The following is a 12,833-nucleotide window of genomic DNA, read 5'->3' as shown; positions in this document are numbered from 1 at the left end:
TGCTAATACAGGAAGTTCCCAATTTATGAATCTATTGTAGTACACATTAGTTTGTAAGATTATCAAAAACTTGGTGAGGAATTTCCCTACGAAGTTTTAAAAGGAGGTAATGTTACCAGGATAATGGACAAAAGAGCAGATAGTTTAGGCAGTACTGAATTATGATACATTTTAAATAGTTTCCTTTTGAAAGTTAATATTTTAAGTTATTTCAGTGGAAAAAGATGAAGATCTTGGCCATTTCCACTAGCAAGTAGAGGTAAGTCCTCGGGCAACTGTTAATACACCGAGGACATTTGTAAATTGAGTACTTGCAAATTGAGGGTTGTCTAGTTTTCAAGGTGTCATGTTCCTTGAAATCTACACACAATTTTACCCAGGAGAAGAATCTTATAACTAAGAAAATAAATAAATCCAGATTAATGGTCACAGTTAAGATAACCATAATTTGTCAAGGACTTGGTTGTCCAGACTACCCTGGAGTCTCTCTTATTCAAGATCTTTAACCCTTTAAGTCAGGGGTCCCCAAACTTTTTACACAGGGGGCCAGTTCACTGTCCCTCAGACCGTTGGAGGGCCAGACTAAAAAAAAACTATGAACAAATCCCTATGCACACTGCACATATCTTATTTTAAAGTAAAAAAACAAAATGGGAATACAGTATTGAAAATAAAGAATGAGTAAACTTAAATCAACAAACTGACCAGTATTTCAATGGGAACTATGCTCCTCTCACTGACCACCAATGAAAGAGGTGCCCCTTCCGGAAGTGCAGCGGGGGGCCGGATAAATGGCCTCAGGGGGCCACATGCGGCCCACAGGCTGTAGTTTGGTGACCCCTGCTTTAAGTAGTACGAACGTTCATGTACGTTCTCGTGCCTCCTGACCATCCAGAGTATAATCAATTTATTTTAAAAATGTGTAAGGCAATATTAAAAAAAGGCAAATGTATGTTCTTCTTGTTGCCATAAATTTGTTATCAAACAAACATGATTTGAAGTTAATAAAACTATAACTGGAACAAATTTCATTTTTTGAAAAAACACCACCACCACCAAAACTCACTCCTGGGGGTCGCGAGCATGAAAAAAACCTCACTACTCAAAGGATTAGCTAGGTGAAATGCAGAACTCCCTTTTAGATTAAGGTTCTAAATCCAAGATTCACTTGGTGCTCTTAAACCTAATTATTATTGAGCCACAGAGTACACAACCCTTTGATTTTTGCCCTCATACTTGAAAATCATAAGAAATAGGATATAAAAATATTATGCTCTGTATTTCTCCTATTGAATATCTTTTCAACAGATGATGGCCACATAATTAAAAATTAGACAACTTGTTTAGATGATAAAATTTTATTAAAGGGCAATTTGATATCTATCAACATCTTATTCTTTTTATTGATTTTGAAAGAGAGAGAGGAGAGTGAGGGAAAAAAGGAAAGGGGAGAGGGAAGGAGGTAGAGATGGAGGGAAGGAGAAAAAGAGAAACCAATCTGTTGTTCCACTTAATTCTGCCTTCTTTGATTGATTCTTGTATGTGCTCTGACAGGGGATTGGACCTGCAACCCTGGTGCACTGGAATGACATACTAACCAACTGAGCTACCCAGCCAGGGCTATAAACACTTTAAATGCATGAACCATTTGAACCAGTAAATCCACTGCAGGGATGTATTCCATACACACAGCCTCACAAAGCCATTAGTATACAGCTCCAAATACCATAACATTGTATAACAAAATTCAGGAACCTTCTTAAATGTCCTTTAATACAGAACTGGTTAAATATATAATTGTACATCCACTCAGTATACTACTATGCAATTCTTTAAAGAAGGTATAGATAGAGATTTTTACACGAGATGGATTTACACATGTAAGGATTTACATATATACACACTCTATTAAGTAGAAAAAGGTTATAGAATAACATATTCAAAGTAGTCAGGATGGCAAGCAGTCCAAGGCAGTGGTGGGCAAACTCATTAGTCAACAGAGCCAAATATTAACAGTACAATGATTGAAATTTCTTTTGAGAGCCAAATTTTTAAAACTTAAACTATATAGGTAGGTACATTCCTTATCGAGGTAGTGCCCGCACGTGGTATTTTGTGGAAGAGCCACACTCAAGGGGCCAAAGAGCTGCATGTGGGTCACGAGCAGTAGTTTGCTGACCTGGGGTCTAAGGCACTGTGTTCAGAATAATATATTCAGTGATTCCACTTTGTAATTATTTTTATATGGTTGATTTTTTTGTACATGACAAGAAAAAACCCACAAAGATTTTTATAAGCAATCTTCTAAAATTACTAACAAACATGACTTACATTTAATATCTCCATACATATGGCTGATTGTAAATCTATCTTTGCCTTCGGGTGCCCAAGCAATTCTTTCCGCCATGAGGTACAGAGCTCCATCCTGCTTCTTTTGACGCACCTTCTTTACAATCAGCAAAACTTCTTCAGATGAAGTTGCCATGATGGCTAGAAGGTGCTAATAGAGACAAAAAGATTTCACATCTCAGTTAGGGCAGAATTTATTGACTTCTACAGTACCTTCCAAACCTAAAGCCTAAACTAATAATGAGAGGAAAAAGTCTCTTCCCTCATTAAAGGTTAACATAAAGTTGTATGGCATTATTCCTCTAAAATCAAATTTCATTTTCCTCAAACCACAGGTGTGAATTTATATAAAAGTTTATAACATTTATTAGTTTTAAATCATTCCTACATATGCTAATCAGAGTATTTTCAATTTATTTTTATTTTCCTCAGTTACATTCTTAAATCTTAAATGCACAATTTGATTACAACTATATGGCCTTTTATGAAATATATTTATTAATAAAATTGGAGAACTTCAGAATTACACAGGACCCTAATAAACACTCAGACTGTTTGAACTGTAATAACTAAGGGCCACAGGGTTTCTGTGACTGTTCCCAGAACCACTTCCAGAGCTGAAATCACACCCACATTTCCTAATTCCTGGTCTAGGTTTCTTCCAGTATGTTTGAAAACTGAATCTTTTAAAAAAAAATTTCTCCTTTTGATTGTTCAAAATGTTACAGATGAGGACATTGCATTTGGATTGTAATGGTCAAATCAAAGATTATCTTCCTGACTACAACCTTGTTGATTTACTTTATTACTACTATACGCAAAGCATTAAAATAGCCACTAGGTTGAGAAAACACGTATAAATAGAACTGTCAGATATAAGATGCTCAGGTAAATTTATTATTTTTTTATTTTTTTACTTGGGAGGGATTTTTTTTTTTTTTTTGCATTTTTCTGAAGCTGGAAACAGGGAGAGACAGTCAGACAGACTCCTGCATGCGCCCGACCGGGATCCGCCCGGCACGCCCACCATGGGGCGAAGCTCTGCCCACCAGGGGGCGATGCTCTGCCCATCCTGGGCGTCGCCATGTTGCGACCAGAGCCACTCTAGTGCCTGAGGCAGAGGCCACAGAGCCATCCCCAGCGCCCGGGCCATCTTTGCTCCAATGGAGCCTTGGCTGCGGGAGGGGAAGAGAGAGACAGAGAGGAAGGCGCGGCGGAGGGGTGGAGAAGCAAATGGGTGCTTCTCCTGTGTGCCCTGGCCGGGAATCGAACCTGGGTCCTCCGCACGCTAGGCCGACGCTCTACCGCTGAGCCAACCGGCCAGGGCTGATGCTCAGGTAAATTTAAATTTCAGATAAAGTTTTAATATAACTATGTCCCAAATATTGCAGATACTAAATCATTACTTCTTGTTTTTCTAAAATTATAACTTAACTGGGTTTCCAGTATTTTTGTTATATCTGTCAACTGTGCAGAAGATCCTTGTCTTCAGCAAACAATGCATTTTTCACAATAAAGGTATATATAACAAGTGCAGTAACACAAGGAACCAATGAGGAGAGGATCTCCACTAACTACCACAGGAGATGCCAACCATAGTTCCTAAAATTTGATTGGTAGAGTTGATTTAGTGTAAAGGTTTTAAAGTTCAATTGTCCTGAGTTAAATCCCAAATTCACTGCTCACTAACTGTGTAACCTTGGATAAATTAATCTCTCCTTATTATGAAATGAGACTACTAATAACTGCTTTACTAGGTTGTTTGAGGATAAGAGATAATGTATACACCAAGCACCTGGAACACAGGAAGCATTCCCTAAATCAGGGGTCCCCAAACTTTTTACACAGGGGGCCAGTTCACTGTCCCTCAGACCGTTGGAGGGCCGGACTATAAAAAAAAACTATGAACAAATCCCTATGCACACTGCACATATCTTATTTTAAAGTAAAAAAAAAAAAAAAAAAGGAACAAATACAATATTTAAAATAAAGAACAAGTAAATTTGAATCAACAAACTGACCAGTATTTCAATGGGAACTATGGACCTGCTTTTGGTTAATGAGATGGTCAATGTGCTCCTCTCACTGACCACCAATGAAAGAGGTGCCCCTTCCGGAAGTGTGGCGGGGGCCGGATAAATGGCCTCAGGGGGCTGCATGTGGCCCGCGGGCCTTAGTTTGGGGACCCCTTCCCTAAATGGTAATACTTACTGTTAAAACATCACATGACAAAGAAAGTATTTGTCACAGACATACTCAAATTTTAATGTTGTGCAGTAACAGCAACAGTGAATAATTTTATTTTCACGATCTATTTATGCTTATACAAAAACGTGTATTATACAAACACGGTTGAAAAGCACCCTACAAGTTCATAGTACGTTATAATATATTTATTTTAAAAATGTATTTATTAAAAAAAGGTTTATAGAACACTGGCATATCAACATATGACAAAACTCTCAAAGCATGTCACGAATTCCTCACCAATTCCATGACAGCAAGAATGCTACCAAGTATCGTCAACTTCACAATCATAAGTCACTATTTGAATTTTAAATAAAAAATGAATTCTATAGTGGAAAGTTCCTGCAATAATACGTATTAGTTAATTAACATGTATTTTCATAGAGATGCTGTTGCACAATAATTTATAATTTCAACTTTTCTGCCAAAAAAATTTTTCAGTAAGTTTCACAGTGCAAAAAATTCTTATTTGCTGTTTCCTACTTTTTCTTCTCTTTTGGTTCTCTTATTAATACTTCTACTTTGTGCTTTTTAGAAGTAGGCTAATCTTTTTCATCTGATTCCAACTGTCTCCTTCTGAGAGAAGCCTAGCTTTCTTATCATTCCCTGGGATGTCATCACCATTGTCCTCACATATGTTAAGATCATTTTATTGCCATATTCATCTGTGGAGGGTGATGTTTCTTATCCGTAGTGCAGGTATTCAGAGGTGTTGCAGTTTGACTTCCATATTTTGAATTCCTTTGGGAACTCTTCAGGTGCCTTGACAAGGGCCTTTCCCAGTCTGTTAATCAGACTGTAGAGAAAGGCTGGGCAAGTCATGCTCCAGAATAGCTTGTCGGTCCTGGCAGCTGCTTGTCTTGTCCCACAGCAGCCTGGGGACTCCCAGGACCCAGGGCCCTGTGTCTGGTTTCCTCAGGCTGGCTGTTATCCTCCTGGTCAGAGAAGCCTCAGTTATTGCTCCCAAAAGCCTCAAAATAACTCACGAGTGTCTTCTCCTTAGCTTCTATCAATATGATGGCTACATGCAACAACTCCAAACTTGAATTTAATACTTAACACTTCAGATGACATTTCTCCATCTTTTTTATTTTTCCTTTTCCAAATAAGAGGAGATAGAGACAGACGCCCACATGTGCCCTGATTGGGATCCACCCACCAACCTCTGTCTGGGGCTGATGCCGGCAACCAAGCCATTTTATTTTAGCGCCTGATGCAGAGGCTCCATGGAGCCATCCTCAGCACTGGGGAACAATGTGCTTGAACCAAGAGAGTCATGGCTGCGGGAAGGGGAGTGGTGGGGGGATGAAGAAGCAGACAGTTGCTTCTCCTGTGTGCCCTGACTGGGAATCGAACCTGGGACATCCCCATGCTAGGCTAACGCTATACCACTGAGCAAACTGGCCTAGGGCCCTCCCCATCTTTTAATAATCAAATGTCTTCAACTATTCTACATATCTTGGTTGAAGAGCCTATATGGCTAATGTGGTACCTAGGAAACAGCCTGGATCCCCAACCAAATGCTAGAGGCTTGAGTGTGAATGTCTGGAATATGAGGTCAGAAAGGACTGTGAGGCTCTCTGGGTTCAATAGGAAAGATGTCATGATTGATCGTGATGTCTACTGTGGGCTGGGATGGGGAAAGTGGTAGCAAAATGTCATATATATGCTATTTCTGAAGTTATAACTAGTTTTCATTCCCTAAAGAACAATTTAAATTATAATTTTAAAAGATTTACTTCTAAATTAGCGTATCTAAGGTATCATTTAAGAATAAAATTGGCCCTGAGCAGACAAGTCAGGCTTTACTGAAACATTTTAACTGGAAGTGAAAACAAATGAACAATGAAATATTAGACCTGCCATTAGTTATTCAAAATAACTTGAGAACTTATATTTGGATGTAGTGGGAAAGTAAGCATTAGGATGAGTGGAAGGCATTAAAAGTAATAGAAATCACCAATTATTGTATAAAAATATCTGAAAAATAAAAAGAAATTACTTCTTAAACCATCACCTCTTAGGACTGATGAAAAATACCAGTGGATTAAAAAACTAGTATTTCTTGGCTCTGGCTGGGTAGCTTAGTTGCTTAGAGCATTGTCCAGACATGTCAATGTTGTCATTTCCATCCCCAGTCAGGGCACATAAAAGCAGCAACCAACAAATGCACAACTAAGTGGAAAACAAATCAATGCTTCTCTTTCTCGCTCTCTAAAAACACACAAACAAAAAACCCTATCACTTCTTATTCACTCAAGCAGTGATTTAGAAAAAAAAAAGTTAAAAGTGAATTCTTAATTTCTCTGAAGTTGATCATCTAAATTTTTTAATGTTCACTTTACTAACATTAGAGGGCGAGAGAGAGAGACACACACACACACACACACACACACACACACACACACACACAATATCATCTATCTGTTCTTCACTGGGGATCAGAACGGGCAATCTCTATGCTTCAGGACAATGCCCTGGTAACCAACTCAGTGATTCAGCCAGGGCAAGATCACCTAAATTTTGAGTAGCTGTATCTTCCCTTACATTACAAGCTGCCATACCCCAAGAATGGAAAGGAAGAGGGTCAGTGTGAATACCTTTATTTAACAAATATGGACTGAGCCAAGGAGTCTGTAGTTATCCAAGAATGAATGTCATTTGTGATTTCTGCTTTCAAAGAGCTTCCAGACTAGTGAGCAAGACGTGTGTGTGAAGTCCCAAAAGGGAGACAAAAATGTTCTAAATTAGGACTTAAGTCAATTTCTTCACACAGGAGGCTTCATTAAAGGTTTGTCGTATTTTTTTAAGACAAGTAAAAAATATTTGGTATAATCAACCAACAAAATCCATACGTCGTAGGTGTGTATTTGATGTGTTGTATACAAGCCATACTCCATTACCCAAAAAAGATAACATTTCCCTCACTCCTGAAAATTCATTCATGTTCTTTTTCAGGTAATTCTCTTCCTCTCACCTTCCAGCAACTATTTTCTTTTTCTTTTCTTTTTTTTTTTTAGCGTGAGAGACAGTGAGGCAGAGAGGGAGAGACAGACAGGAGGAGAGATGAGGAACATCAACTCATAGTTGTGGCATCTTAGTTGTTCACTGATTGTCCTCTCATATGTGCCTTGAGAGGGGGGTTACAGCTGAGCCAGTGACCTTTGGGCTCAAGCTAGCAACCTCAGGGTTTTGAACCTGGGTCCTCTGTGTACCAGCCTGACGCTTTACCCACTGTACCACCACCTAGTCAGGCCCAGCAACTATTTTCTGATTTCTATCAACATAAAATAGTTTTTATCTGTTCTAGAATTTCATATTAATGAAATCATGCAATAGGTATTGTTTTGTCTCTGGCTTTTCACTTAATGTTTTTTTTATTGACTATATATCACATGTATTAGTAGTTCATTCTTTTATATACTTTAGTTATAAATTGGATCTTGAACGATGATTTTGGCAGAGAGAAAGGAAAATAGGCATTACAAGCAAAGGGAGTGGCTTGGGGCAAAGGCTTGAGACTTCCTATAGATATGGTAAGTAGCGTGCTCTGAATGTAGCATCAAGTTCACCATGGGGATCAGTGAGCTATAAAATTGGATGGTTAAGATGGAGGCAGACAGTGGAGAATACAACCATACGTGGTAGAGAACAGACTGAAGACTTTTCAAAAGGAATGTGATTTGTATTTTAGGAAATTAATCTGTGGGTAATATGAGAAACATTGGGGAGGAACCAGAAAGGGTCTGAACCAGACTGGTGGCAGTAAGAATGGAGAGAAGGGACAAAGAGGAGTACTAAGGAAGCAGGAAGAATAGATGCTAAATGCTGATGGGTGTCACAGACGCTCTCACATACCTCACTTACTGACATGGGTACTAAACACACACCATTTACGGAAACTGAAGAATGGGTTCGAAATTGAAGACAAAGAATTCAGTTCTGGATATGATCATGAGGTGCAGTTGAGTCATGTGAGTGGAGATAGTCTTTATTACGTGGGCAGCATTTATTTTCTTAATTTTAAATTATGCTTATCTTATCTGTACCCACTTTACAAATGTAACCTTGAAGTATATCCCAGTTAATTATCTTGTTCTTCACTTGCCAATGAAAATATTTCCCCACGTTATTTCTCCAGAGTTGGGGCATCATATATAACAAAGATTTAAATTATTTTTTTTCTCTTTTTAAATTGAATTTATGGGGTAGAGGTTTCAGGTGTGCAACTCAACAAAACATCATCTGCACACTGCATCAAGGTTAAAAATTTAATATATGATACTATCTTTAAACCAATGTCCTAAGATTTTGGTTAGAGGACCATTGCCCCTTAAAAAGTATAAAGTTTAATTCATACTTTAAAATTTTAAAAACTCTAAAATGTACTGAATTTTTAATAATATGTGCCAGGCATTGGGCTAACTTCTTCACAGGTGTTATCTCATTCAGTTCCCAACTAAAAATCCTAGGGTAGATTCTATTATTAGTTCCTTTCTTAGGATAAAGGAAACTAGGTCTGAGTAATCAGGATACTTTTCCAATACATTAAGGAGTAGCAGAACTAGGTTTGAATCTGGGTCAGTTTGACCTTGGAGTTCCACTATGCTATTTTATGAATGTGTACGCCTAATGGGATATATGCCCAATTTGATAGTGGTAACCTACAGTGACAGGATTACAGAAAATCTGAATGTTCTTTGTTTTCTGGATTATCTACAATAAGTATATATTTTGTAATGAGAAAAGCAGTTATTAAAAATGTCTTTTCAAGAGTTTATTCTCTATCAAACCATATGTTTATAAGGTAATGTGGAAAAGTGTCAGAGGTGTTAATATGGGTAAGAATTAAAACAATTTTCAATTTCTGTAATATTTTCTATTTAGCTTCAAAAATTTAATTCATAAAGTAAGTTTCATAACATTAATGGAACCACTAAATACTTGAATACTAATAATCTAATATTCATTTTAATAAACATTTAACTTAAAATTTTAAGAAAACATGTCTATTCTATGTAAAATACTGCATACTACACAAACCACATTCTAAGAAACATTAATTAAAATCAGAGCTGGGAAGGGAGGATAAGTAGATAATTATAAGATAATTTTACTTATGTTCATATATGGAGGAAAAGCAGTGAGCAAGGACAGCTGATAGAGGTAGTGTGCAGTTAACTGGACTAACAGGCACTTAAAATAATAAGTGTAGCTTTGGGAAAAAAAAGAACTTTTCTGAGATGGAATGTAAGGAAGAAAAGATAAGTGAAGACAGAGAAACTAAAGTGGAAAATAAGTTAGATTAATAAAACTGACTTTATTAGCTATTTTAAATCAACTAGGAGAAACAACCTTTTATGTACAGGGTGGGATGAAAGTAAGTTTCTAGTTGTTCACATGTAAATTAACACAATTAAGTTACTAAACAATAATACAAGAATAAACTGTTTTATGTACTAACAACTGTAAACCTTCTTTTGCCCCATTCTGTATCAAGCATGTAAAATCATTCATCTGGAAATCCATTTAGGGTAACTTTAAAAACAAACCAGAGAGAGCGTCGGCCTGGCGTGCAGAAGTCCTGGGTTCGATTCCCGGCCAGGGCACACAGGAGAGGCGCCCATCTGCTTCTCCTCCCCTCCCCTCTCTCCTTCCCCTCTTGCAGTCAAGGCTCCACTGGAGCAAAGTTAGCCCGGGTGCTGAGGATGGCTCTATGGCCTCTGCCTCAGGCACTAGAATGGCTCTGGTTGCAACAGAGCAATGCCCCAGATGGGCAGAGCATCGTCCCCTGGTGGGCATGCCGGGTGGATCCCAGTTGGGCGCGTGCGGGAGTCAGTCTGACTGCCTCCCCTTTTCCAACTTCAGAAAAATACAAAAAAAAAAACCAAAAAAAAAAACACCCCATGAAACCAAACCAGAGATAGGTTATTAAACATTGGGCATAACTAATCAACTGTCTCATAGCTACCTTACTTGGCAAATTTCCTTGGTCATCTACAGCAATTGTTTACTGTTCTAGGACCAGTTTTAGGAAGTTTAATAGAACTAGTAGGGGTATCCTACAATTACTTCTGATTTCTAGATTTTTCTTGAAGGTGGTGCCTTGGGTAGCAGAAACTGCTTCCCAGTAGATTTGTATAAAAGTCACAGAATATTTCATTTATGAAAAATATTGGTGTAGTTACATTTAAATAAACTGGCTTGATGAAGATCTGGCTTTACATAAAAGATTATTTACTTTATGAAATAATCTGCCACAAAACTTCTTTAAATAGCAAGATACTCCAGTAAAGGCATTAACTCATCTCCAGTGAAATATGTGTCTGAAGCTAAATGTACATCCCTTGCTCTGAGCCTCTGCATTCTCTTCCTTTCAGATTGACTAACTCATTTTTTCCGACTCTAAGCTTTAAGTTACTAGGCAAGGTCTTCTAGTCTTCTTTATAGCATTTATCACAACTGTAATTAATTTTTAAAGTAATCCTTTTAATGTGTCTCCCTGACAGGTTGCAAGCTTCCTACTGCACAGGCTGCATGTATTCTGTTCAGTGCAACACAGTATCCAGCAGTCTACTTTGGCATATAGGAAGAATTCAGTGAATATCTGTGACACATACTTAAGATATCTGTGGTTAAAAGGATACAATCTTGGTTAGACACAAGAAACCTTTGCACATATATCTGGGATTAAAGCACTACATACAGCTCTCCACTTACAGATCAAAGTACCATTCCTCATACATTCCAATAAATGGCTTATAAGAGGAATAGTAAGAATTTGAAACTACTCACCAGAAACCTTTAAATGATCATATCTCTGCATTTCCATTGCCTACATCCCCTTTCCAATGTGCAGAGGAAAATGGGGGGGGGGGAAAAGGGTAAGGTAACAAGTGAAATATAAACTCCTTATCACTCTCTAAAAGAGCTGCTGTATTTGCTAGAATACAAAATGGAGATTTGGAATGCTGCTTGTCATTAAACAACTTAAAATTTTTTTTAACAATTCAGCATTACAGGGAATAAGACCTTGGAAGTACACAGAGTGACCAAAATGTACTGTTTTAAAGATAGTTTACACACACAAAGAAATATTAAGAGGGAATAACTCATGTAGCAATTTAAAGCAATTTTTATCTTACGACAGGGCAGGGAGAGGGAGGAGGAGGAAAATGCGACAGAGAAATGCAAGACAGAGGGAAAGGCATGCCCATATTCACTCATAAATACTGCATGCTGAGAAGAGTACAATAACACCAAACCAAGAGAACAATCAGCTGGTAATCAAAACGAGGAAATGAGGGTCTGGATGTCTGACACTGCCACAGTGAAGGCAGGAAGAGAAAGAAGGAAGGGCACAAGACACCTCTTGAAGCAGTATGCATGACCTGTGGTGGTGCAGTGGATAAATCGTCCACCTGGAATGCTGAGCTCACCACCCTGGGCTTGATGGTTCAAGGCACATATAAGAAGCAACTACTACTAGTAGATACTTCCAGCTCCTTCTCTCCTTTCTCTCTCTCCTCTAAAAATCAATATATAAAGTCTTAAAAAAACAGAAGGTACACCAGACAACATTCTGATGGTAGGGAGAAAAAACTCAGCAACACAGAAAAGCAGAGTTGAAAGGTGGAAAGACAAACCAGCAGAGAGAGATATAAGCTTCCAGGGCAGCACAAACAGAAAGAAGTCATAACTGACTGGCGCTGATCATTTGGTTGTTACTTTCAACTCATTCCTTTCTCTTTGCACCAATCTTCCTAGTATTTTGCATGTTTTTTTCTTTTTACATTTGCACTACCATATACATTTAATATCATCTAGAACAGGGGTCCCCAAACTTTTTACACTGGGGGCCAGTTCACTGTCCCTCAGACCGTTGGAGGGCCAGACTATAAAAAAAACTATGAACAAATCCCTATGCACACTGCACATATCTTATTTTAAAGTAAAAAAACAAAATGAGAACAAATACAATATATAAAATAAAGAACAAGTAAATTTAAATCAACAAACTGACCAGTATTTCAATGGGAACTATGCTCCTCTCACCGACCACCAATGAAAGAGGTGCCCCTATCGGAAGTGCGGTGGGGGCCGGATAAATGGCCTCAGGGGGCCGCAGTTTGGGGACCCCTGATCTAGGAGATTCAATATCACCTATCAAGCTGATGCACTGCTAAATGCTGGTTTACTGAGGGTAGAACAGATTTACTGGTCCCAAACTCTCTCTC

The 12,833-nt window shown here is 38.1% G+C and overlaps 1 protein-coding gene and 1 pseudogene across 1 annotated transcript in view; both read right to left on the bottom strand.

Moving 5' to 3' along the window:
* The window catches only part of GTF2H1 (general transcription factor IIH subunit 1), a 43,741-nt gene that overhangs the window by 29,573 nt on the left and 1,335 nt on the right, over positions 1-12,833 (bottom strand). The window contains exon 2 of the mRNA XM_066251083.1: positions 2,332-2,500. Within this exon, the coding sequence (XP_066107180.1) occupies positions 2,332-2,485 (154 nt within the window). The 5' untranslated portion in view covers positions 2,486-2,500. The remainder of the gene's footprint in view (positions 1-2,331; positions 2,501-12,833) is intronic.
* Positions 5,076-11,428, bottom strand: LOC136319657 (UPF0690 protein C1orf52 pseudogene; annotated as a pseudogene).

This window comes from Saccopteryx bilineata, chromosome 1 (assembly GCF_036850765.1).
Source record: "Saccopteryx bilineata isolate mSacBil1 chromosome 1, mSacBil1_pri_phased_curated, whole genome shotgun sequence".
NCBI lineage: Eukaryota > Metazoa > Chordata > Mammalia > Chiroptera > Emballonuridae > Saccopteryx > Saccopteryx bilineata.
Note: the sequence above shows the minus strand (reverse complement) of the source record. Positions and strands in the feature narration are given on the sequence as shown.